The 27488-nt window shown below is 35.8% G+C and overlaps 1 protein-coding gene across 2 annotated transcripts in view; it reads left to right on the forward strand.

The window, feature by feature from the left end:
- The window catches only part of SRBD1 (S1 RNA binding domain 1), a 123443-nt gene that overhangs the window by 77553 nt on the left and 18402 nt on the right, over nt 1-27488 (forward strand). For both annotated transcript variants that reach the window (XM_054630032.2, XM_077175833.1), the window contains exon 19: nt 27186-27292. In XM_054630032.2, coding sequence (XP_054486007.2) covers nt 27186-27292 — 107 coding nt within the window. The remainder of the gene's footprint in view (nt 1-27185; nt 27293-27488) is intronic.

Below are 27488 nucleotides of genomic sequence, written 5' to 3' on the forward strand. Positions count from 1 at the left end.
GGGGAATTAAATTAATATACTTCTTAAATGTCAAAACCTGAATCTGTGTTAAAAGGCAGAGAAATGATAAATAGAGCTAAGGAATATGTTAAGTTTGGTTGGTCTTTTGATGTTCATTTGATGTACAAAATCCCTGGATCCTAAAAAAACCAGTAACCTCGAGAGAAAGAGATAGATGGAGGTCAAACTCGTCTGTAGTCTATGAACAAAATATGTGATCTGTGTTGTAGAATTCGAATTTTTGACAAGATCTGTGTAATATTAAAAAATGTGCACTATGACTGATCTTGAAAAAGCAGCATCCTATTTGGTCTTTATAATTTTGGGAGTCCAAAAATCTGTTCATAATCTATTTTTGGGTGTGTTAACATCTTTACTCTTGAACATGTTTGGAAAATTAGCATCCTCAAAGGATGTAAGGGATAATATATGTAGTTCTGTGACCTCTGAAGTGGGAGAATACTTGATTACAGATGTACCTGGAACATTTTGCATCAAATAAATGAAATTGTAAACAATATTCTTCAGTAGCATTTCCTCAAGAAAAAAAAAAGTTGAGCTAATTCTTGGTTTGTTTTCTATAAATGCTGGAAGGTCCTGATCAAAGAGCGTTTCATAAAGCCTAATCAGTGTGTCTGATTGTAACTGAATCTGGAAATGTCCTTTTTGTCCCTCCTATCCATCTTCCTTTCCATGGTCTTCTAGTTATTGGAGTGCATTGCTTTTGCATTTGATTATTACCTGCAGGAAGTTTTATTGTTTCAGTTGCAATTTGATTTTAGTTCTAGGCTTGAGTTTTTCCCCCAGAGAAGATGAGTATGTTTTGGTAAATGACACTGCAAATTTAGAGAATGCTTTCAATCAGATACACTTTCTCTTTAGTTAGACCAGATATTAGCCACTTTAAAATCCACAGCTGGAGAAGAAGGAGCTTTTTTCTTTCTCCTAGAATTCTGTGTAGAATGCTGACTAATATTGCAGGCCATCCTTGCCTGGGTCCTTCCTTCCTTATCTCAGGGCCAGTGAGGGGCAACTGATAGACAGTGGTGGAGAGATCTTAGTGGCCTCTCCTGTATGTGGCTGAAATTGCACGTAGCCCTTGTTTGTTGTTTGTTCTTCTTGTTTGTTGCATTCTTTAGTTGTCTTCCTCCCTCAAAAGATGTCTGTGGATGGCATCATCACTGCTGAGATTTTTTTTTTACCTCCAGGTGGTCCCCCTGCAACAGGAGGGCTGTTAACCCTCCTGTTGTGAGGGACATTATTAACCTCCCTTTAAACAGTAGTACTACTTAAAATTTTATTTTTCTGGTGAACACCCATCATGCATATTATTTGCTGGAGACAATCTGACTGCATATTTGATGCAATGGAGATATCTGAGAGCTGAACTATAGCAACATTTTAGAAATACAGGGATCAAAAGGGGGGACCTCAGGGATACTTCTAAGTGCAGGAGTATGACCAGGTGTAGTTGGTTCAGCCTGATTCAGCTGTGGGCTGAAAAACTCTCTGCATTATTTCTGTTGTCTTTATTGCAACAGAATCTGGCTTGTCCCTTGCACTGCAGGTATTTATTTGTTTGCCTCTTCTTACAAAATCCCAGCAAACAGAACTCAGTAGCTTTCTTTGGGTAAAGCATATCTTGTATTGTTTCTCTAGTGATGAAAACTTGAAAATTTGTGTTTAAGTAGAAAGCTTCTAATAAAAAAAAAGCTGTGAGGTAACTACTACTAATGATTGCAAATGAGTTGTCAGAATCCAAACACTGGTTATCACAAAAAATCAGTGTTTGGTTTGACAAAACCTTTATCTTCTTTTTTCCTTAGAATAGATACACAATTTTAAATGGTGAAATATATGAGACTTTGTATCCTTCTTGGTATCTGATTTTGGGTATATCTTCTTCATGTAGTACACTTTTATTTAATAGCGTGAAGCAAAGTACTGGAACTGATTGTTTTTCAGAAGAGTGTGTTTTTCACTGAATATTTAAGGAGTTTATTCCACTTCTTTCTTTATTTTGGGGGATTTTCTTGATTGACCCATAGAGTATATGAGTAGATGTGTTACTGGGATAGCATAGGAGAATCACTCATGTATGATGACATGATGAGCAAGAGTTTCTTTTTTTAAACCTCTGAGGTGGAATTGTCACAACAGCCTCAGACTTGAGCTTGCTGTATTAAGCTTACTAAAACAAGTTTGTGTGGATTCTCAACTTACATTTTTTGATTTAAAAAATGGGACGTCTTATTAGGTGAGCAGTGCTTTATTTTGTGTGATTCACATAGCTCCTGTGGAAACACAGTTCAGCAGGAATGTTGTTTGCTGGTCAGAATTGTAGGTTGCAGGTTTCAACACCCAGCTGAACAGCCTGCCTACAAAAGGCTTCAGCATTCCTTCTGTATTACTACACTGAATATACACATACAGTTCAGCAAAGAACTGAACCTCCTTGGATAACATTGGAATTTCATGAGCTTGTTTATGGTTTTCCATACTTAAATTGAAGTGGTTGCCTACAGAGAATCTTTGCTTAAATAAAGCAAAGTCTAAGGGTGAGAATACCAACATTAAGTTGTGTATCTTTCAGTAATCAAACAACTTAGTAATAAATGTAAATCATTCCTTTTTGGCACTGTATGGCAGCTGGCTGGTTATGGATCTACCTTAAGTTGAAAAACCTAATAAAAGGAGATATGCTAGTGGATTGGAATCTGAAATGAAAGAAATTAGCTATACTTATATAAATTTTAAAAATAGGCTAAAGTATATGTTGCCATTATTGTAAATTAAAAAAAAAAAAAGAAGTAACTGGACAAATTCTGGGCTGCTTCTGTATTGAATCTCATCTCTGAATAAACTCACTGGGGCTTTAAAGACAGGGACATGCAGGATAGTATTTCATTGTGCTCTTAGCTCTGCTCTTCAATAAAGGAAACTTAAACCTCTCCTGTGAACCTGTAGTCTCCTGCAAAGAGATTATTGTCGCTGAATGTTTTTGCTGCATACTGCAAGTGATTGCTTGCCTTGAAATTTGTGGAAGAGGGAGAGAAGTACTCAAGACTTTAAGATTTACAAAAACCTTTTGAGGAATAGGGTGTGGTGGCTGTACCTATAAAATATTTAGAGCAGTCCAAAAATCCAGTGTCTTGTCAGTAAGGAAAAAGGTGTATTTATTTCTTGACTTAAATGGATATATAGGCTGGTGAATAGGTTTGTGCTTAATACAGGATTTTTAGCACTGCATAGGTTATGGAATCCTTAATTTTCCTGTAGTAGTGATGAAATATTAGCTCTGTGAGGAAAGCAAGCAAAAAAATCACATGTGCTCTTTGCCCAACATAATTTTTAGGGTAAGTTATGAGCTTTTCATTTTGTAAAGTAAAGCTCTGTGAACCAAGCCATCTGATATCCAATGGGAGCAAAGTCTTTGCAGACAGCTTTGCCAGGGAGAGGTAATAACCCCATAATGTTTTGGATGTTTCCCCACCCTACTGAAGTAGGTGCACAAAACTTAGGAATGCTTTCCAAGTAAGTTGCACCTCTGGCAAGTTTGTGTAATTTAATCTTCAGCAGCAGTTCTGCTGACTGCCAGGAGTGGTTTATGTATCCTGTAACTTGGCAGTCTCGCTGGTTGCATCTACCTATTCTCTGGCTGGCAAAGAGAAATCAAATGTTCTGCCAGCAAAGCACAATAAACTTTTGCTAGTCTATTACAGCCATTTGCAACAAAACAAAGGGATATAGAAAGAAATTACTGTTGTGTTCTTAGTTATTTTAGCTAGCACACTGTATTTACTGGCATCTCCAGGAAAACATGCCAGCTCAATGAAGTGAGATGCTGCCCCTTTAAGGAAATGAAGCAAAATGTGTGCATGTGTATTTACAAAGAGTGCAAGAGCACAGTGGTATCACTCCATCTGCACATGTCACTCATGGAGCTGCCCATGGACTGCATCTCCTTTTGCTGCTGTCACCAAAAATGCACTGTGGACAGCATTTGAACACTTGTCAGAGATGTGCCTTTATAAGCAACTTGAACTGCAGGTAAATTTTAGACATTACTGCTAATAATCCCCCTCTCACACTGCTGCTGTTCGTTGTTAGAGAGTTTGTACCTGCATATGTGGGCTTTTACAGAGCTGCTGAGTTTGTAGGAAAAGTGGGGAAGCTCCAGAAGTGTTAGTGTACTGAGGTGGGATGATCTAAGGGTGTTGATAGGAAACAGCTGCTGGACAGATTTGCCCTCCCTGTCAGTTTGTTTCTGATTGCTTAATTACCAGTTCTCTTGGCAGAAGTTTGTTAGGAAGTTTTTTGTCACCATATGACAACAGACTTGTGATTCATGCTGTAATAGGGTTAAAGTGAGATGTGTTATTGTTCATGGAAAATAGGTGTAAAGGTTGTTTACTTCCAGACCTCTATAGAAGCAGCACATTGAGAATTGTGAGCAGAATTGCCCAGATGTAGGGTATCCTGGCTGCAAGCCTGCTTAATATTTCAGTTTGATTTTTTTCTCCCAGTTTTGTAAATGTATTTGGGCAGAGCTAATTCAAACATAGGCTGACCACCTGACTGAAGATCCACCAGGCATATTAAACTTTTTGAAAGACTGTTCTGATGGGGGAGCCAAGTGACAAGAGGGGCCAAATGGGAATTGTGAGGCTGGTATCCTGCAGCTCAGCTTGATATGGCTTCTCTGTGCATTGGATTGCAAAAACTTGTTTTGACTTGGTTGACTAAAAGCTGAAACAGAAAAGATGATGATGAAGTAAAAGTATTGTAAAAGTATTTTGATTGAACAGCTTCTGTAATGTATGAGATGCTGTTGGGTTTCCTGTTTACATTTCAAGTGTTTAATAACTTTAAGTCAAAATATACAAGTTTAGCACTGAAGAATTGTTCAGTTCCTTTCATCTGGGTTTCTGTTAAATTTTCATAACTAAAGTTCTTCACATTTTTGAGACAGTGTTTAAAATACTACCATAAAAAACAGAGCTGCAGATTACTTATGGCATTACCTGTACCCATTATGAGCTGTTTGTGTTTGTGAATTTGTGTTTCAGGGTCAGTTATCTTTTATCTGAAGTAAATTAATTTCTAAGGTGTTTTATTACTAATTGTATTCCGATTTTAATATAAATATTATAATGATCAAATTGTTCAAACTATTACAATAATAAAAAAAATCTCTTTAGTGTCTGAAGTCAGGTAGAAGTGTCAGTAGGGATGTGAATCACTTGCTTTGAGTATGTGGGGGGGCCAGTTTAAACAGTGCAAATGTAAATATTATTTGTTGCTGGAATTCCATAGTCACTGCTTGCTGTGCAGTGGTCATCTGTTGTTTTGATTTCATGAATTAACAGTATATTCATTTGACTCATAAGGAAAAATACTAATACTATCCTGTTTTTGAGTGATTCCATGTGAGTTTGTAGCACAGCAGCTGTTGATTTGATACCCAAAAGTCTGAAATGAGCAATAAATTTGTGCTCTCTTTCAGTAGGAGAACAGAAGTGGCAGTTAAAATTCTTATGATATTTTAAAACCATAAATGATTTGCTAATATATATGGTTTCATTGGTTGGTATTAAATAAAGTAAGAACATGATGTTTTGCAACAAAATTAATAAAATAATTATTTTTATGTAGTTTTAACAAATACCAAATTATGGAATGCTGAAAGATTTCTTTCATATGTTTACTTAGGCTATGAATTAATTTTTCTCATTAGCTGTTTACTATAAAATGTTAGTAACTGATAAATACTGATTCATGCAATATGTTAATGTACATATTTGTTTTAATATTGGACCCGTGATAAAACCTTTCTCCCTCTTGAATAGCAAGAAGTAAGATGAACTTAAATTAATGCAGGAGGAATTTAAGTTAGTGTTGCTGTTCCTCATGATAATTTTGTGACATCACTGAAAGCTGTAGTCTTTTTTCACTGAGACAATGTAGCATGCCAGATTTCTCTGATGTTTTGTAATTTGTTGCTTTTTAGATTTTTATCTTGCTAATAACACTTATCCTAACAAACAGTTTTGAAAAAATCATTTTAGAAACTAAAATCGTGTTTCGCTAGACAGTGATTAATATCTGTGACCTTTATTTTTGTATCAGGAACATAAATATACACTTTTTTCTGTGTCAGTCATTGTCTAAGATTTCATCTTTGTTCTGCTTTCCATTACATACCATGAATTATATGAAATTAATTTAATCGCTACTCCAAACAGAAATTAATGTGCCCTAATCCAGAGTTACGTTGTTTGCTTTTACAACTGTAAGTCATAAGTAATTAATTTTCCTTGGAAAATTAATTCACTTACCATTCCCAGTAGCATCATATGTTGACACAGGGTTATAGATAGTTTAATATTTTTGTTCAGCATGTTGGCTTCAACTTTGGAAGACCTTAAAGCAAAACAAATTCTAATTTACTCAACTGTATATAATTCAGGGTTATTTAAAGTGAATGTTGTCTTTATTGCTGTCAACCAGCTGATGGTGATGATTCTAAAATTATATTCAGTCTTCCAGAAAACTGATGTCTGTGGACATATGTGATTTATTTCTCCAAAAGCAAAAAAACCTGTTTCATAGCATACATTAGGATAACAGGGCCACTGGAATCTCATCAGTAGTAGAAAAATTTAGCTCCATGGAGAACATAACTATATATTACAAAGCCTTGGGCTAAGAAGCTCTGTTTTTCCACCTGCCTTGTGTTGCTTGAGATGTTTGTAGGATTCATTACTCGTCTTGCACTCAGAAATTTCCTTAGTTGCCTTACTTTGGAATGTTGTTTTGTTTTCTATATAGTCATGGACAGAAGGGCATCTCTTTACAGTTCCAAAGGGCATAATGAGCACTTGTGTGGGTGGCCCTGTTGCCCACAGCTGACTGCCCTTCATAAATGACTTTGAGTAGAGGGGGCCAGAAGTCTTCCGGAATGAGAGAGGCAGCTTTTCAGTCTAATATTTCAAGTTTGCTAGGAGGACCTCTTTTCTTTTTTCTTTTTTTTTCTTTCTTTCTTTTTTTTTTTTTTTTAATTCTGTGCAGCTCCATAAAACATGGTGTTTATTACTTTGGTTTATTTTTATTTATTTAAGTCTCCCATCTGAAACTCCAGTGATGGCAGTGTTGCAGTTCAAACAAGCAAGGCTTATTTTATAAATGTCCCTTTGTGAGTTGGTGGCTGCATTTTGCCTGAATGCAAGGGGTTGATATCAGTGACATTTAATTTAAAATTTTGGAGGTGGAAAGTAGAAATTGACATTTAATTCCAGTGTAAAGTTACTGTTAGAACAGGCATAAAAATATTATTGCATTAGCAATCACAGGAAGAAAATAAACTATGAGTACATTAACAATATACAGTCATATGACAGACTTGTATAAAATAGAGCAGTAGATAGATTAATTTTTTTCTGATGCTTTTTTTACAACAATATATTTTATTAAGTAGATAGTGTACAGAAAAAGTATTCAGCTTTATATAAACATATATGTACTATTATATATTATATATATATATATATATATATATATATATATATAAACAGTGCCTACTAATAATGCCTAAAGGTAAATTTCTCTGTACACAGTAAAGTTGTGCATAGATAAATTTTATCACACATCTTTTATACATACATGTGTGTAAATGTAGCATTGCTGAATGTCTTGACAGAAATCTCCACTAAATCTCCACTTCTCTATCTGTTGCTTTCAAATTCAATTTTCTTGAGCTTCCCTAGCCTATATGAGATATTTAATGCTGCATTGCGTATCTATTAATGTAACAGGTCTCAGTAACTACTGCTAGCTGTTTCATTATTATGGCTAAACTATTTAAAACATGCTTCACTATGATGCTTAAAAATGCTTAAAAGTGCCCTGCAAAAAAACCATCTGGTGAATTGAGTTTGGCCACATACTTCTTGACAGTCAGGTCTAAAAGTGAAGCTGTGTCCTACCCACCACAGCAAGCTGTTCTTGTGCTCCTTACCTGGGCTGCCAGCTTGAATAAAGTGCAACTCATGCCAAGCCTGCAGTTGCTGTGCATTTCTTCACTTTCACCTACCCTGTGCTTGGGTGTACTTCCCATCTCAGGAAAGTGAGAAGCAAGAACCGGCTCTATCCTTTTCTTGTCCTTCTTGCTGGAGCATTTGCTGATTACAGGTCTGAGAGCAGGAGGCTCAGGACACCCGCCCCTCTGTATCAGCATTCTCTTTAGTTACCCCTCTGTCCTACTCTTATCTCTAGGTACTGCATGCAACAATGTGCTGCCTATGAAAAATCTTGGGCGCCAACCAAAAACTGTTGCTGTTCTTACAAATTTCTTGGCAGCGAGAGTTTGTGTTTTTGTTGGGAATATCCTCATTCATTTTATGATGATAGTGATTGTCTAAATTTGTAAGAAAAATGATGATAAAACAATTATTGTTTAGAAAGAATCTGCAGAAACTATTCCTTCAGGCAAAATTTATACTTTGAACTCAACTGTAGTTTTGGATTAGATAATTCAGAGTTGGCACTAATTCTGAAGAAAACATTGAGCTATGGAGTACAACAGCAAAAATCCCAAGAAGCTTGAACAAACGTGCACAGTGTCTCCTAGCATGAGTGCCTGGCTCTTCAGAGGCCACCAAGAAGCCTGCAGTGATTGACGTGCATTCTGGCAAAGCACTTTTTTCTCTTCCTCACACCCCCCCTCAACAGTGTTGCAGTCAGTCAAAGTGTATAGACAAAGCTGAGTGAATACCAGTTTCCCTAGTACAGGGGCTATTTTTTCAGGAAGTCTAACTCAAACCAGATGTTTTGCTTAGACCTAGAGTTTGTTGCTGCCAAGCATCTCATCAGAGGTCAGAGTTCTGGGCTCAGGGCCCTGCTAGAATTCTTTCACAAATTGCTATTCGGTGAGGTTTTAATCCTAATGGAAAGAATAATGTGCTTGTAAAATCTGCAGTTATTACAAACACAGTATACATATTGTGGACTTCAAATGACTACATATTTCATTCCCATAAACAGGGAATGCAGATGAATGCAGTGTGTAATAGTTTTAGACATTCAAACTTAAACCAAGTATATAGTTTATACTACTGTTAACCATTTGCATTCTTAACACTCCTGTTAAATGAATAGTAATCTTGACTAACAATTGGCAGCTCGAAGCAAAACAAAATGAAAAAATCTCCAGCGTGTTTTGACTTGTAAGCTGTTTCCTGAAGTAAATAGTAAATGCTTTTAAGAATGTTCAAACACACTCTGCTTGCTGAAGCACTAGGTTTGGCACAGTTTGTTTCTTTCATTCTTTTATTTTTTCTGTCTCAATTTTTAAATGGCATGGTAGCAGCATTTTATAATCAAGTTAACCTTGCTTCAGCTATTTTTTCATACTGCAAATTATTCACCCCAAAACCTCAGAGTTGAGCATATATGCTCCAGCTTACTTAAAAACAAATGTTGGTGATACCAAGTGATAAGAGCAAGATTTAGTGATAAAAAAATCTTGCTGTATTTTTTGTCTTCGTGTTGGGAGCAGTATTGATAAATTTCTGTTGTGATTCTACTGAAGTGAACTTTGAGTGTAAGGAAAAGTTCTAAGCTAGTGTCCTGCAGCCTGCAGCTAGAGAAATGCTTATTACTGTGAAATATGTATCTATTCAGGGCAATATGAAGATTAAGATCTGAGATATCAGAAATTAATATATTCTATAGAAAACAGTACTGTAGTGTGAAATTGGATGGTGTAACTGATATTGCAGTACAGTGAGGTTATAAGAGACAAGTTGTTTCAGTTTATATTGTGTAGCATCTTATTTTTCAGTGAATGCTGCTGAGGAATTATATGTTATTTCCAGCTCTTTAAAGTCTTACAGCTTAAGTGTGTTCAATTACATTTAATATAACTATGCTGTTTCATCAGATCCTCATTTTTGATTTTTATGTAAATGTGTTTTCAGTTTGGTGGAAAGCATAACTTAAGATCAAGGTGTAGTCATTCAAAAGAGTTAACATTTTCTCATTTCTGTGATGATCATAGTGATAGTCATGCTGGAAGGAGATAAATGTGTAGGGCACTATGTCTATGTTAATACTTTATGTTCTGAGACATGATGAGATGTTCATCCACTGTGCAAATTACTTTTATTATTCGTTAATAATAAGCAAAATAGATAATGATACTACAGAGCAGGTGTTACCTTTTAGAGGGGGGAATCTTATATACTGGTTTTAACTCTTCACTAAATCTCCCTGTTGACTACATTTGTTTCATGACATTGAATGTGGAAATTTGTCCAACAAAACACTGCTATATCAGTCCAGTTGTTGAATAAGAAATTGATGAAGCTTATATTTGGACAGCAAATTCATTTTCAGTTATGCTATGCATCTTTCAGATGGTAGAGAAAATGGCTTTGTTCATGCCATATTCTTTAGAAAGGAGAATGTGACCAAAGTGATTTTGATAAGCTGCTTTTCCATTATGTAGACTTGTATAAATATTTTTTTTCCCTTGGTTAATTGAATAAATATGACTTATTTATGTTTGTATATCCAGAACTGAATTGGAAAACTTGTGTTCTCTATGGGTAGACCATAAGTTTTACATTCTCTGATAGAATCTGCATTTTTAATACCTGAAAGTAGTTCAATTGTTTAGTAAACACATAGACCCCCAAAAGACTTACGCTGCAAATCGGATGATCTTAGTGCAAGCTGCTGCTTCAAGGTGAGAAAGCCAATACTAAACACGCAATGAAATTAATACAACCTAATCATTCAGATACAATGAGAGAAAGTGGAGACAGACTGCACTCTTATAAGAGAAGCTTTTTCATATTAATGAGTTTCCATTTGCCAATAATTCTGTCATTTGTAACTTTAGTCATTCATCACCCCTGCAAATGGTTCTTTCAAGACATTATTTGCAATTTTGTCTTGTGTTTTTGTCCTTGATGTTGTGAAAATGACCGTCTACTGTTACAGGAATGAAAAGAGATCTCATTCAAACATCTTTTGTGTTTCCACTTTCAGTGAAAAATGTTTTTCAAACCTGCAGCTGGTTATTTCTGCAGGAGTTCCCACTTATATTCAGGTTTGATTGACATTTTGAAATGGCAGCTTTTCATGAAAAGCTGTTAACTTGTAGAATTTGGTTATGGTACTAAGACAGACTGACTTTGTTCTACTGTTGGGGCCTGTCCAACCTAAACACAACCCTGCATCTGAATTTAATAGTGCTACTCAGCACAGGGAGTGTGAGCTTTTTTCTTTTTTCATTTTTCTTTTCTGTTTTTTTAACAGTGTTGCTTCTGATGTGTTTTTGAACCTGACCTGATAAGTACTCATCCTGATAGCTTCTCTGTCAGTAATTGGATTAATTGGCATTCCCCTTTCTCGCTCTCCTGGGCTAGCTAGCAGAAGCTAGGTTGTGTTATAATTTCAGTGATGGAATATATTTTCATTTTACATGATGAAAATAAGTGGAAATGTTTTTTAATGACTGTACAAATACTACAGTGTCTGTCTTAAAATAAAAATTACTAACTGCCGCCTTAATTATTTTGTTTTGAAATTTTGGGTATGACGAAAAGCTTATAGTAGAAAACAATTTTTCTGAGCATTGATTACTGATGTAATTTCTAGTCAAAAACTGAGAAAGCAGTGCATAACACAAATATTCTGCTGTCAACTTTACTGAGTTGATCTTTAATATTATGCCAGGATGTTGAAAGCAGGAAAGAGAGAGACATTATGCAAAATTAGTTTCCCTATGTGTTTCTTGCCAAGCTTCTAAATAAGGATATAAAGTACCCATATACATTAGCTGGGAAGGAAAAGGGGTATTTTTAACTTTGAAAGAGATTACTATTTATGTAAGGGAATTGAAAAAAATTAGAGCTGCAAGCATCCCAGCATCTGTCACTGGATGGATAGCTTTACTTGAGTGTTAGAAGTAAAAGATGGGAAGATATCTGGGGTTTTCAACAGGTTATTGTTACAGTCCTGTAGGAGTAAATTTGTGTGATTTTATTCGGGAGCATTTAAATCTTGTTTTCTAAAGATGTGAGTAAGAGTGCCATTGATTACAAGTAATTGTAAGCTACTGAGCTATATACCACAGTTAGAATTTCTGATCAACTGTTCTTTTAACTGCTTAATTGCTTGTATAAAACTTTCTGTATAGATTTGCACCTGCCCATGGTGATACACAAGTTGATACATTCATCTGACCCTATGCTACTGTAGTTTGTTCAGGGTGCTGAGGTGGTAATGTGAAATATATCCTGCTTATGTCTCTTGGGATGTTTGTGATCTGGCACTGGTACAGCCACATTTTAGTTAATATTAAAAACCATGGGACTTCTTGTGGTGTAATAAAATATGACTTGCTTCATCCTTTTCTGTGAAATTATCTAGACTAAGTGAAAGTGAATGTTTTCTCAGGTGTCTGTTCTGTAGTTTCTAAATTTTAAAATGAATTTTTGATCCCCAACCAGAAGGTAAACTTTGTTGATGAAACAATGTTTACAGTTCTGTTCTGTAACTTTTTGTGAATGCTTGTGAGCTTCATGTGAATGTTCAAAGTAAAAGCATTCTAGTTGCAACCAGCCATTACTGTTAAGAGCTAGTGCATGCCATCACATTTTCCTGCAAGCAAAGGCAGAATACATGGGTACAAGCTTTTTGGTGTACCCTTAAGGTCACTGTAAAATAGTAGACGAATTGAATTAAATGGTGAACTGCCCACTGACTTCAAATGGAGCCAGGATTTTGCCCTTTAACTCAATCAAGCCCTAAAGGCAAGCAGATTTCATTCTTAAACAGCCCTGATATGGCAGTGCTTCAAAGGAAAGTTGAGCTGTTGTGAAGTTGGACCTAAACAATGCAAAATGCAGACGAAAGTACTGGGACCTTGAACTCTGCTTGGAAGTACTGGGGCTACAGGTAAATGGCTACTGTCCAATTGGATGGAGTGGAACATGATTACCCTTTGGGAATGCTGTCTGCCATGTCATTTGCTATAGAAATACATTCTCTTCATGTATTACTGATTGCAAATAGACATTTTGCGTGTAAAAATAATTAGAATACAAAGAACAGGTGAGACTAACCAACATGCTATTGCTTCACACTTATTCCCATGCATAGTAGCACAGGCTGGATTTTTTTAGTAACTCCTCAGCAATAGTACTTAACATTTAAAATTGGTTGGGGTTTTTTTTAAATTAAAAATTTAATGGTAACTTTCTCTGATATTCCTTCTGTAGCAGTCTGTGGTAAAATTTCAGTAATGTGTATGGTCATTTCATGTGGCATCTTGTTTTTTTAGGAAAGATATGTTAAGACAGAGTGTTTATCAAATTAAGGACTGAAAAACTAGTGATTTGCAGTCACAGAAATCTTGGCTTGCAAGTTAAAATTGTAATGAAAAACATTAGTTTCAGCCAGGTAAGTCTGCATTTAGGGTCTTTAAACTCATTTGTTTTACAAGAGCAAGTGTTGTTCTTATTTGTAGTGGTTTAAGTACTGTATGTTATTATTACAGAGCAAAATAAAAATTCTTCAGTGAATCTGGACTTTTTCCAGGGTTGACATGTATGTCTGGACAGAGGAATTAAGTAGCCTTCTTGCTTTTTTGTTGCTTTTCCTCTCATTTGTTGTTTTAAGTGATGGTACTTCATTTCAATTTTACTTCCTCAGCTTGTATAGAAGCATACTGTGAGTGAAAATTTTAATACCTGTTTGCTCCCTTAAGATTAGCATAAATTTAGACATTACAGGACCTCAGAGTAGGTGGGTTGATCATCTGGACAGTCTTTGTAAATATTAAACCACTCCCCCTCTGTTTGAGTATTTTTTTCTCCAGCCTTTATTCCTGCTGTATGTTGTCTATCATTTTGCTTTAATTTGTCTGTTGGATATAATGAGCTGGAGGGTGGAAGTAAAGGAAATGTTATTTTTATGTCCTCTTAAATTTCTGTCTCTTTGGTGAAAGTCAGTGACAAAACCATTTATTCCTAAATTATAGATAAAGGCTACTTTTAATCCTAATTAAGGCTGTTCTAAAGGAATGTTCCTGATCATGCTCTCAGTCTTGTCTTTTTAGAAAGTGTAAATTGTCAGGGGCCTCTTCCTCTGTGTCTGCTTCGCTCTACGGTGTTGTAGTAAAGCTGTGCTGATGTATGTTATGTATATATGTTATGATGAATGAATATCTGAGGGATATCTCAGGTAAATCTGGTCCTGCCATAGCTTTTCCTTGCTTACCTGAGGGCCATTGTAGTTAATTCTTAATTAATTAAGTAATTCTTAATTAAGTACTTCATTCTGAGTAGTGCTGTTACAGAACCCATGCGTTTTGCTGGAAGATCTTACAAGTGTGGATAAGAAGGGTAATGGTGCAGTTATTGGATTGAGCTGTGTGCAAAATGGAATGTCCATGCTCTTTATTTTCATAGCATTCCTTCCCCTCTGTGTGCGTGTCATTAGATGTCTTTGCCTTTTATCACATCCTGAGATCTGACCCAGCATTGCTATTACTAGGTACCATATAATTTCCCAGCTCTATTTAAGAAGGCATTATGCTTCTTCCACAATCTTTTCTAAAAGCTAGTGTCTCAAGTAAATGGTATATCTTAATGTGTTGTTGGGATTAGTTTTTCAGGGCTTTGGGAAAAAGTTTGCTAAGTCTTCTGTTTCTTGGAGTGTCTGCATCCTGAGTGGGATACATTTCACAATGTTTTTTTCCCATGAGTGTGTTTTTTGCTTGTTTTTCTTGTCCCTTAACTAGGACAAATAGAAAATAGATTAATATATAAATTCTTTAAATGCTTTCTGAAACCAATGAACCAGTTGAAAATAAGATTAAATTCTAGGCAAATGCAATAGTCTTCTGAAAGTGGCAGCATGAATTTATATGTCTGGCATCTGAAGAGACTGTAGGCTGGAACTGGACTGTATTGCAACACTTTTGTATGTGACAAGGGAATTTTGTTGCTGAAATTTCAGTTTGCTGTGTAGTAAGTTTTTCATAGCAAACTTTTTTGTGCTTGTTTTGTGTTAGTAGTTATTGAAAATGTTCTAAAGCTGCAGCTCTCCAAGAGAACTCTTTCACTGACTGTGACTTAAAGATAAGATTCCAGATGAAGAAAATGCATATTTTAGCACAATGAGGTGCAGCATGTGCAAATGGAAAAGGAAGAAATTAAACTGTCTTGAAAACCTGGTGAGATATCCATTTCTTTTCTGAAGCTTTAGAATTGAATGATGGAGAAGACTGAGAGTACTTAAAGAACATATCTGTGCATAAGGCATTATAAAGAGCAACAGTTGTAGCTTCTTGTTTGTTCCGAGTATAAATTTCAAAATGGCTGCTGGAGCTAGAAGCATTTGGTCTTCTGTTGAGAAACATTTTCAAGAGGGAGTAATTATTTCTCTCATTTGATCTGCCATCATCTACGTGCAATTCTCTTTCATTTTCCTAACTTACCTGTTTTTCAATATACTTTGACCAGTTTTCCATCCCTCACACTTAGAGGTCTTTGCTATGTGTATAACTTGAACCACTTGGATGTTTGTTTCCAGTTCTCTTTTAGATGTATAAATGAAATAATAAAAATGTGTTCCTCATAAATCCTACCTAACTTAAAAGGGAAGAAAGAAACCAAAAACAAAACAGCAGAAACAGACAAAGAAACCAAAAACCCCACCAACCCCCAAATCAAAGTACAAGCCATTTCTAATCTTTTCACATACCTTGTTTTACAATTACAGTATCTTAGGAATATACTTGACTGAGACAATACTTGACTGAAACAATGTTGGAGGCATTTGTCCTATTTGGTTATACATGTGTGGTGGTCTGGTTGATGTTGCTACAAGTTAAGAGCAACTGGAGAACTTGGGAATGAGTTTTTGAAGACACTTTTGCCACTGTTAGGATTTGACTGAGCATTAAATAGTTTCATTTTCCAACTTCTTGTCTAGACCTTAAATCTGTTAGTCTGAGGGAACAGCCTTGTTGCATCCAAATCTTGATTCCTACTTGAAAAAAACTTATGAAAGACGGCAGACTAATTTTTATCAATGAACTGATGTCATCACTTCCTCTGGAAGAGGATATAATGGGTTCAGTTACAGCACTTTTTTCACTACTGCTGTAATAAGACAATGGTTCAATGAGAAATGGTTATTAGCTCAAAATATCCTTTCCTTTAAAAGCTGTGTTTTAATTATTTTGTACTGATATGTGGACAACCAAAAGCAAAGATACAAAAACATTTGTAAGCTGTCCCTGGTCCAAGCAATCAGCAAACACAGTGATCAATGCATGAATATCATAAAATATTGGAGAAGCAAAAAGTGTCCTGTTTGCTTCTGGGTAATGATGCTTGGATTGTAGTCAGGAAATGAAGAATTGTGATCCTTTCTGGTTCATTTACTTCTTTTTTAGTTAAGGAGAAATCACTAAGTTCTTGTGGGTTTGATTTGTTGTCTGTGAGACTGGGACTGTTTTCAGGTACCTATACTGAAGTAGTGTGAAGTTTAAAGGTTCTGCAATATGTGTGTGACTGTAGCAGGGGAGGTTATTACTATTCTAATTTTAGAATAGCCTAGCAAAACCAAAACTGTTTCTGTAAGCATATATCTCCCAGAAGTTCTGTCACCTACAGGTCAAAGTAGTCTGAGTAAAGTACACCAAAACCAAAAGTCACCACTTTGTATCTCTGCAGTACCAGCTATGCCTTTTCTGCCACTGAAAGTCTGGAAGAAGTTGAGTACTTCTGATGTTTTATTAAGTGACTTCAGAGTTTTTGAGAATGCACTACTCTAACTTACAGATTTTCTAGACTCTTAGGAGCTACATTTTCCTCTTCACCTTCTTGACTGCCTATGTTTTTAAAGAGTGAAAAATAGAGTGGTTTTCTTAAACTTTTCCTCTAATGGACGTTCATATTTTTGTTTACCTCAAACTTTTCTTTGGTTTTGCAATCATATAAAAAGCTAATTACTATTCTAAGTTTACTGGTGTATCTACCATAGAAATGTGTATTTGTGGGATTGCCTTTGAATGCAAGAATTGCCTTTGTACCTTGGGTGGTACACGCCATATCTTTGTGTGGCCAAGATTTGCATCTTCTGTTATATCTTGGTCTTGAGATAAATCTGTGGTTTGGGAACGGCATTAGCTGTCCATGTAACCTCCTTTTGCAGGGGAGGGTGATGTTGCTTGGGCCAGTTAATGATGACAAGTCTCCAGACTAGCTGTCTTTTCATTCACAACAGTATTTGAATTAGCTCCACTCTTTGCATCAGCCTACCCAGCCACGTGCTTTAGAAATCACTACAAGACTTGCACTTGAGCTTCTTTGCCAATCTTTGTGTGTTCCAGAAGAGAAAGATTGACCATAGCTGATCTAAAGTGTCTCAGTTATCTAATTTCCTATCGTAGCCATTGCTAACTTGTGTGAGGATTCATCGAAAGCTTGATGCCCTAGTCTAGGTTATTTAGAACAACTGTCGTTTGCTGTTCTTAAAATACAAATTCTCTACCAAAAAAAGAACATCCAATAACAATTTATTTTTTCATATTTAAAAATTCTGGATTATTTTAGTGTAACTAATAATTTGCTGAAGCTGACACACATTGAACAATCCTGTCTAATATTTGATTGATCTATCTGCTACCTCATCTCTTAACTCCCAGTGCTACAAAGCATAGATAAAGCTGCTACTGGACTTCTGCCCTTAATTAATGCCAAAGGACATCAGCCAGTGATTTCAAGGGAGCCTTGATTCTGGAAGTTGTAAGTCATCTGCAAGTGGTGAGAGGCAGACATAAGTGCTACAAAATCAGAGATGATTTTAGTTCCTCTCTTGCTCAGTGATATACCGGCTTGGAGCTGTAAATGTTTGTACAAATAGAGAACTCTATTCCCCTTACTACTTACAAGTATTATTAAAACTGAACCAGTAGTTGCTTTTTCGACAAAAAGTTTTTATAATTAGAATTCATAGTGATACCTGATTTTAAAATTGTTTTTTGGAGTTTCTAAAGTATTAGGTCTTAATTTTTCAAGTACTTAATTTCTAACTCTATTCTTATGTTTTGCCAAGCTTGCCTAAAAGTTTAAGCTTTAGATTAATTATACAATAAAAGATTTTTCAAGGGAAATAGAGGTCAGTTTTTAAAATGAATGATGCTGTGATCAGATTACAGATTTGCAATGAATATATTCATATATACAATGGTTTAAAGCTCTGACTTGGTAAGTATCTTGTAAACTTTATAAGTTTTTAATAGTACTGCGATTATTATTTACAGATTTTACATTAGGGTAAACCTAAAAAAACTTTATTCCAAACATTGTTTCTAAATTAGTTGCAGCACAGAATTATGTATTATTTTACATATTTGGAAATACTGGGGTTTTTTTTTTTAATGTTTTAAAGAAGGCTGCTGAAGGAATTTCCAGATCCTGAATATAAGTAAGGACTATGTTATAAGGGCACAAATTACAGTTTCTGTTAGGGGTGCTGGTAAAATAAGTGTTCTTTGATTTGCGGTTTTTTTCTCTCTACCTGCTGAGATCTTACTTATTTGAATAAAAATGTGTCTATTGCAAGAGTACTCAATTGCTATTTTTGTGTAGGGGGTAATACATGTAGTGTTCTTGTTTGTGCCATTTTACTGGTTCATTTTGATTCCTCAATTTTTTTATTATGCTAATTGCATTAGCAGTAACAATCATACAGTGTCAATGGTGATGGTGGTTCTGAAATGTTTCTTGGTTTTGAGAACGACAGAAATGTTTGTGTTCTTGTTCACTTGTTAAAATTGTCATTAAGCACATTTTAGTGCTGACACGTTAGCACAACTAATTTAATATTGACACCTGTCAACTTTTCAACCTCCTATGTGCAAACACTTTGTTAGTGCTATATATGTAATACAACAAGTGCTAAATACATGTTTTAATGCAAATACATGTTTTAATGCAAATTTTTCTGCACTAAGCTTAGTGCAGAACACATTTCTGAAAAGTCATAAGCTTACTATATCATAGTGATTTTTTGCCAGTTGCTTACTTATTCTTTTTCTTTAAACATAACTTGCTGTTATATGTAATGAGTGGTGCTGAAATTGCTTTCATTTATCAAAGATGTGAATGACACAATGGATGCTTATGTACTCTGCCTGTCAAATCCATAACTGCTGCTAACTGAGCTAACTTCTGTTTTTCCACATGTTTCCTGGTTTTCTGTCAGCTTTCAGTCTTCCACGGGTCATTCAGTAAACACTACTCTGAGTGACTTTTTTGAGTTGCCATATGTCAATCACACTTATTTTCTCTGCTTTTTAGTAAGCAGAGAAAATAAGCTTGCTTTATTTGGGTTTGGCTGTCTTCTGCAGGGCAGTGTCTTGCATTCTGTTTCATTCCTAGCTCATTTTTTCTTTTAGCTAGGCTGTGGAAGGGCATGAGAATCAAGGGGGAAGGAGTGTCTGATCAAAGTAAAGGAGGAGCCAAACAGAAGATAAAGAGATAGCAGCAGGATTTGCAAGAGTTCTTTAAGCATATTCAATTTGGGCTACTTAAAAAGATGGGGACCTGGGTGAGAGGTTGAAAAAAGTTGAATTACCTTCAAGCTTTTTTCAGCAAGCATTTCCAGAAGGTAGTGTCACCTTAAATAAAACCTTTTTTTTTCCCTTCTTAATTGTATCTTGACTGTTTCTAAACAGTCACTAATTCTGTGGGATGTGGGACTAAAAAAACTATTAAATGTCATTTTTTGGCATCTACATTTTTTCCTAATGAGGGAACGGATGTGTCATTGTATTAAATACATTCTCAGTGCATTGCTGGAATGAGTAACCTGATGTAGCAGTTGCTAAGTATACATACTAAATTAGAGAAAAGCATTTAGAAGTTTCTTATATGAGACATCTATGAGTTTCTTATATGAGACAATAAAATGTGCATCAGCTGTATTAATCTTCCCTTTATAGAAAATACCCTTAAATTAATTTATGGGTTTTTTGTAGTTTTTAATAATATTTCAAGTACCACATTCCTCATTAGAGATGGTGGAGAGGAACCCCAGCATGTCTTCAGCAGAGCTGGAAGAAGAATGTGTATTTGTGTAGCCAAGCTCCTCACATCCTCTGGGCACTTGCTTTGCCCTGAGTAGGGCTGGTGGGAGCTATACCCAGGAGCTGCTGTTCCTCACCCATCTGCTGCAGGACTGAAGTCATGGTCACTGACTTCAGACGAAACAAAGTTCCCACACATGACCACACTCACCTGGGCTTTGTAACTTTTATCATCTTCCTCTGTAATGCAAGCTTTCTTTTTTTCCTTCTCTTATCCTTCAGCAATCTTCAGGAAAATCTTCAACTGAATTCAACCATGTGATCCAAGCTCCACTCCTAATGGTCCTTGCTTTATCTTTCTCTAGTTTTGCAGGATATCCCCTATATTTGTAGACCTTTAAGAGCCCCAAAATACATATTTGGATTTAAAATGAAATGCAAGGATTTGCACCTGTAGTAATTTGGATTTTTGCCTTTGCTATTCATTGGCAAAAATGTCCCTCTGAAATCTCCAGGAATGATGTAGTTGATTATGATTGAAATTTGTATTGCTGCTCTTTAGTCACATAATAATAAGCATTGGAGAAAACTTGTACATGCTCTGGAAAGGGGAAGATGTTTTTGGGTATACATAATTTTCTGCTAACTTGTTCATGTCACAGAAGCTAATTTAGAAATAAGATGTGTCAGCAATGGGACTGAATTTGTCTAACAAGCTTGGCAGTATTACTGCTTCTTTTAGGACACAAGCACAAGTAAATATAAGATTAATTCCAGCAATTTGCAAGTGACTCAAAGCATTTACATGATAAACTGGTGCATTTTTGTTTTCTTACTTTTTTTAAATGTTAGAGCTGAAAGACTTTGGTTTTGTTTTTAATATTTTCTTTGAAAATCTAAATCCATTTCTTTCTCCTGGGATATTTCAGTAATAGCAATATGCTGTTAAAATAAACAGAATTTGGAGTTTTGAAACAAGAAATGAATCAGAGTTAAGTACATAGGATAACAATTTATCCTATAACAATATAACATTTGGAGAAACCACAAATGATCTCCAAAAGAAATTCAAAAGAAGTTAGATCCTTTTATCAAACATCAGATGGATAAGCTTGTTTTCTTAGACTCTAACTGGAAGGGATTTTCCAGAGGATGTAGAGATGAAAACCCCAATTCTGAACTTTCCAACTTTATCACCTGATGTGTAAGGTATATTTTATTTTTTTTTCTGTTTCTGGACATGAAAAGGTGCTTCTCCTTAGACTATTTCAGTTACTTAGTCCTGCTGTACTTAAGGGTTTGTCATGAATGCATTTTACTTTTGTTGCTTAACAAGCATTTGAAATGAAGCTGATTGTAAATAGGTTACAGCACTAGTAATGTTTTTCCATTTTTTAAATTTTGAAACACATTACCATGGATTGAATCTCTGTAAAATAATAAATTTTTGAACTTTGCTTAGTATGTGTTGTCCCACCTAATTTCTCTTTCAGTAAAAGTAATTCAGTTTGCACAGCTATACCACTCTTTAAAGAAAAAAATAGTAGTTTTCAAGAGGCATGTTGACCGGTTGCACATGCCAATATTAAAATTCATGGATACAGAAGTTAATAGTAGGTACCAACAAAATAGTGTTTTATGAAGTGTTAGAAGTCTTTCAGGACTCAATCTGACAGAAAAAAAAAAAAGATTAAATTGTATTTACTTAATTGAAGGCTGACTTTTGGATTCAAAGGACAAGTGAGGTATAACTTGATCAAAACCCAGAATAGTTTGTCTGGCACACAGCTCAGTCTTATTTAAACTGAATATTGATCTTGTTATAGTACTGTAATTCTGAGCCTGGGTCAACAACCTGCAGGTTGCTGCTCAGACTTGAGAACTCATCCCCTCCCCACTGCTTTCTAACCAGCATCATTAGGTCATGTCTGCACTGCATTTGTAGGCTCTGCAGGGTACAAATAATTCCTGCTTGACTGTGTTGGAAGGTGCCTTGCTTGGCTCTTGGGTGTTTTAAAGTAATAATGAGGCACGGGCTGATTGTGTCGATTTCTACTAATGTTTGTAAATGGAAAACAATTATTTCAGAATTGCTGTGTGTTGCAGTAGGATTTTTAGCTCTTGGAATTTGTCTTTCAGATACATATGCAATCATACCATCCTTTGTGAAATTATGATTTTATAAATGCTATCAAATGCATTTTAATTATGTGTATTATTTTTAGTGTTCTGTGGAGGTTTAGTATTGTGGGGTTTTTTGGAGTTGCCAAAGGTAAAGAACTTGGAGTTGTAATTTTCTTGCAAGCAAAAGCTGCCCATTCTAGTCTAGCACTGGTAACCAGTGTTGAGGCAAAGTTAGTGTGCTGACCCACCATCCATGCTCATGCACATTGGCCAAGTACAGCCTCCAGGCTTCGTGTGAGCGCTGGCTCTTTGACGTGATAAATTTGCTGTGCTGATGACAAATGTATTTTTACAGTGTCTGTACTGGTGCACTGCTAGAAATAACTGACTTGAGAGGCTGTTTAAAATACTGCCTTCCTTTTGTGTACATCAACAGGTTTTTGAAACTGCAAAAGGGATTTCAGTTACAGTTGAGGGAGTACCATCTTAAGGAACAGATAGGTTTTTAGTAATGTTAATTTTTTCCAGTGGGTGTTTGTAACTCTTGAAACTGAGTGAAACAAGAATCCTTGCTCTCTGCTGCATACTATATGGCAAGAAAAGATAGCTGAAGTATTGGGACATAATGACAGAACTACTGTCATGTGCATAATGGACAGGTGTTCTTAAACACTATTCTTCAGGAGTAAACATTTTGTGCCATGATTGATGAAATTATATACAATGAAGTTATATTGATTGTTAGGGTTTTTAGTATAGGTTTGCCTAATCGTTGTTTTGAAATGTGTGATTTTTTTTTTTCTGGTAATTTTGACAAGTTTGCCATGGACTAATCTGAGCAGTAATTGTAATCAGAGATCTAAATAGCTGCCCTTGATTTTCTTCCATGTTCATGAATGTAAGTTATCTTTGGGATACTCTTTATAAAAATATTAGAGAAATGTAATGTTTGAATTTCATTTACTGACTGACAGTTCTTTACTGTAGTGGTTTCAATTACGCAAGTAATTTTTTGCATCTTCTTCCATGATTCACTTGGTAACTCCTTAGAAAACAAATACTGAAATATGGTTACAGTTCCTGACACTTCTTAGGACAGATTAATTTCTATAGTCCTCCACACAAAAAGCTCAAACCAAAAAAATGTGTAAGTTCTTCCTAATACTATTTGTGAAGCAAGGTGGCTTTGTTTATCATCACTCTCCAGAAAACAAAAGTTAGCAGTTTTGCATTGGACATCCCACAGATTGTGGCAAGCCCTTTACTTCTGCTGGCCTTAGTTTCCATAAATTGGGAGTATCAGTCCTTTTGGACATCATCATATAAAATCAAGTCTTCTGCTTCAGATCTGCTATTACACTGAATATTTTAGTGGCAACCATTTCTGAGTATCCTTTTAGTAAAACTAAAACTATATTTGGCCAGTAATTTCAAGATGATGTTTGAAAGTCACACCAAAGGAAGTGTTGTTAGACATAGCTGGGATAGCATTTTGTGTGCTTGGCTCTGAGCTTAAAGGCTACACTGAACACTTTTAGCAGGGACACCCTCATTGATTGTATTCAGAGTCAGTGCTATTATGAAAGTGTTTTATTTAGAAGGATTTGCAGGTGATCAACTGATGCAATGATCAGTGGTGTGTGGAGGGGTTGTCAGAGAGTGTGCAACATAAAGTTCTGCATTACCTCACTTTGAAAGCAGCCTGGCATTTTAGACTTATGCTTTACTTGTTCAGGTTTTATTCTGATGCATTTAATGCAACAGTTTAGCATTCCTGTCTTTACAAACCTGCTGTAGGGAGTGAGGAGCGGGGTATGCGTGTGCTTCTAGTGTCTGACTCATTTGATACCACCCCAGTGCATATAAATAGTGCACAGAAGTGTATAGCATCATCTAACCTCTGATATTTGAGAAGATCAGTGAAACTATTGGAAGAGTGGAAAACACACTCTTTACTTACTTTAAACTGTACTTTAAACCTTTCTGAAATGTAACCTTTGGGTAGTAGGAAGTCTTGGCAGTGGTATTGAGATAATAATATTTTTAACTACTTTTAGAAACTAAATGTGTAACACTTCTCTGTGCCTCCTTTTAGTGTAAAGAGGGGTGTAAAAATTCCTTCGTTATAGCCAAAGAAAGCCCTGATGGTCAGGAGCTGCATCTTGGGAGGCAGGTTTGCCATCTGGAAAGTTTTCCTGACTTTTACAACTTAACATCATTCACTTGCTAAATGTACCTTACTTCAGTGAGGTACTGGTAGCTTAGGGATTGTTTTATGCTTATCCTGTTCTGTCATGTCTGCCTGTTCACTTTATCTGTGCCTTCACATATGTGCTGTCATGTCCATTCCAAGACACGTGACTCTTACGTGTTGGAGCAATGAAGAACAACTGGTGAATGTCTTGTTTTGGGTTTTTTAATGATGAGTGTCAAACAGAAATAAAGTTAAGATGCAAGTCATCTTTGAGAGACCTGAGAACGTTTTGTCTTCTTGGCAAGAGAAAGAGACAGTTAAGTACTATAGTTTTTTTCAAGATGTGTGTTTTGTATTTCATGAATTTTACAGAAACTATTGGAATCACAAACTCAGGTCTTTAGATAAATACCAATGGTGCATTTGAAAATGAGGTTGTGTGAGCACTGGCGTTTCTTCCATTAGCAGAGATATTTTAAAATGCTTAGCTTTTGATTGTGACAGATCCTTTCCTTGATTTTCAGGGAATATAGTAGACTGAATTCCTATCAAGGTTCACTTTCTGTAGGCTGGAAATAAAGCTTCTGCTGAATCAAGTCTTTTCCAAAGAGCTCCTTAGAAAGCTTCAACCAGATTAATGGATTTCCTTCTTTACTACATCCTATGCTAGAAGGCATTGTGGAGGCAGTGACTGTTTGAATCCTGTTGTTCCTACTGAAGAATCATCATCATTATCTTAAGGAATGAATCTGAAACTTGAGGAAGCAGCAACTTGACAACATGGCAACTTCCCTTTGCCATGGACTCTATATTCAGAACAGTTGTCTAGAACAAGATGGTTTTTTCCAAGGAGGCCAGGAACTGCTGCAGTTAATAGCATTTGTTAAAGTAACTTGTGAAACTGTATCATAATCAACTTGCAAGTACTTTTGATTCAGTAGCCTTCCCTAAGAGCAGAAGGAAGTTGTCTTCTGCATCTTTATTCTCCTTATGCCTTCCTTCATCATAATGAAAAAAAAATTTAAATTAGAATCTTTATCATCCAGTGAACCTCAAATAAAGTATTTAGTGAAAAACCTAGCCCGTATTTGGCAGCTGTACTTGGCAAAGAGGAGAAGATGCGGGTGTTGTTTCTGGACATTTAATTTTTGTTCTTGTGCTGTGTTATATAAATGCATTTCTTGCATGAGTGTGCATGTGAGCTGGAAGCCTTTAGCTCTAGTATATTATGTGGCTGATGCCAGGAGGAGGGGGGAATATATTCCTCATTAAGAGAAGTTACATCTTCAGTAAGTCAGAAAAATGCAACGTAAGGAAACATAAGACTTCTTTTGATGGTGTGGGATTTTTTGTTTGTCTTTTTATTCAAAAAGAAGCTATTATGTTGCAGTAGCAATGCATTAGTAAGTAGAAACTGATGTTTGATCTGCCGAGTGTACAAGCAAGCTTTGTGGTTATGAGACAGGAAGGATGTGTGCAAATGCCAGTTCTTGTGCATGTATGTGGTGTTTTGCATGCAAAATTAATATAGGAAGAGTCATATTGGCAAAATACGAGCTTTGTGTTTGCAAGTTACTTTATTCTATATCACATCATGAAAATGCATCCCATTACCATCACCTGAAATAGGGAGCTATGAAATGAATTGCCTGAAGTTTTACAACTGCCCCAGTTATTAACCACTGCTTAACGAACTACCAGCGTTAGTAGATTTGGATTGATGCTATTGGCATGTTAAATTTAACCGTGAAATCTTTAAAAGATCTGAATGGCTTAGAACGTAAAACAAAGTAATGGATGAAGTGTTTGGTGCCTTGGCTTGGATCCAGCTTGATGTCCTAAATGAATGCATAGTGAAACCACAACAGATCAACCCAGATTTACATGAGTGATGCAGAAGAGCCCTGAAGCTAAGCCAACATAGTGATTGAATTAGCTCCTGCATTTAGAGAGGCTTCTCCCTCCAGGTCAGACTTCTAAGCACTGATGGGCTTGTGTGGGGAACTCGTAGTTACAGGCTGAAGTATGCCTGCATTTGGGAGGAAAAGAAATCTTAGAGCTTGAGAACTTTTAACTTTGACAAGTGTGACTGATTTTTGTTTTAGGGGGAAAAGGGGGAAACACTGTGAACATTTCCATTAGTGGTGCTTTGGTCAAGGACCTGCCAATCTTCCCAGAAATATCTGTTCAAAATTTGAAACATTTTGTTGCCATGGGGTTGATAAGTACCTTATGTATTGCCCACCTTCATACAGTGCATGGCCTTTTCATTTAGTAAATAATAACTCTGCTGTAGTGTCATGCACATAAATGGGACTATTTTGCAAATATCTGTGTGTACTGATGCAAAAGTACAGCATTTGTGATCTCTTCTCTACTTTATTTTTAATAAACTGATTTTATAGGTATGTCAGATTAAAGACAACACCTGGATGGACCAGAAGCATTACTCCTTTTGAGTTTTAAATAAAGTTTTGTTTTTACAAGATGCAGGGAAATGGTTATTAAAGAGCAATACCGGGATGTGAAGTGTGTCCTTATTATAGAGATTTGTATTACAGCTAAGATGTTTCAAAGAGATTTTGGGGGCATTTAAAAAAATATGTTCTACAATTCATATTTTTAACTGCTACCTTCACAAAAGATATTATTAAGTTCCAGCAGCTATTTTATTGATGTTAGTGCTATATGCAGTTCCTGTTTATGTACACTTCAATACTTCAGTAACCAGATATCTCTATTTTTGTTTCTTAGCATGATGTATCACAGACTTTGCTCAAAGCAACTCTGGACAGTGTGGTTGAAGAGTGTGTCAGCTTTGTAGGAGTTGATATTAACATCTGCTCAGAAATACTATTAAGGTGAGTGAAACATTTTCCTATTCCAGTAATTACATGGCTCTGGATCACAGAGTCTCTGTTTAGTCTGCCATCTGACTCAAGCTCAGCTGGAGCAAATGGCTCTTGTGTTAAACTTCCAATTACATAAAAATGACACAGTAAGACAGTATTTCACTGAATCATTAAGAGTCAGGTTTTAAGGATATGTGTGATTCTC

The sequence above is a fragment of the Agelaius phoeniceus genome, chromosome 3, assembly GCF_051311805.1.
Source record: "Agelaius phoeniceus isolate bAgePho1 chromosome 3, bAgePho1.hap1, whole genome shotgun sequence".
NCBI classification, from domain to species: domain Eukaryota; kingdom Metazoa; phylum Chordata; class Aves; order Passeriformes; family Icteridae; genus Agelaius; species Agelaius phoeniceus.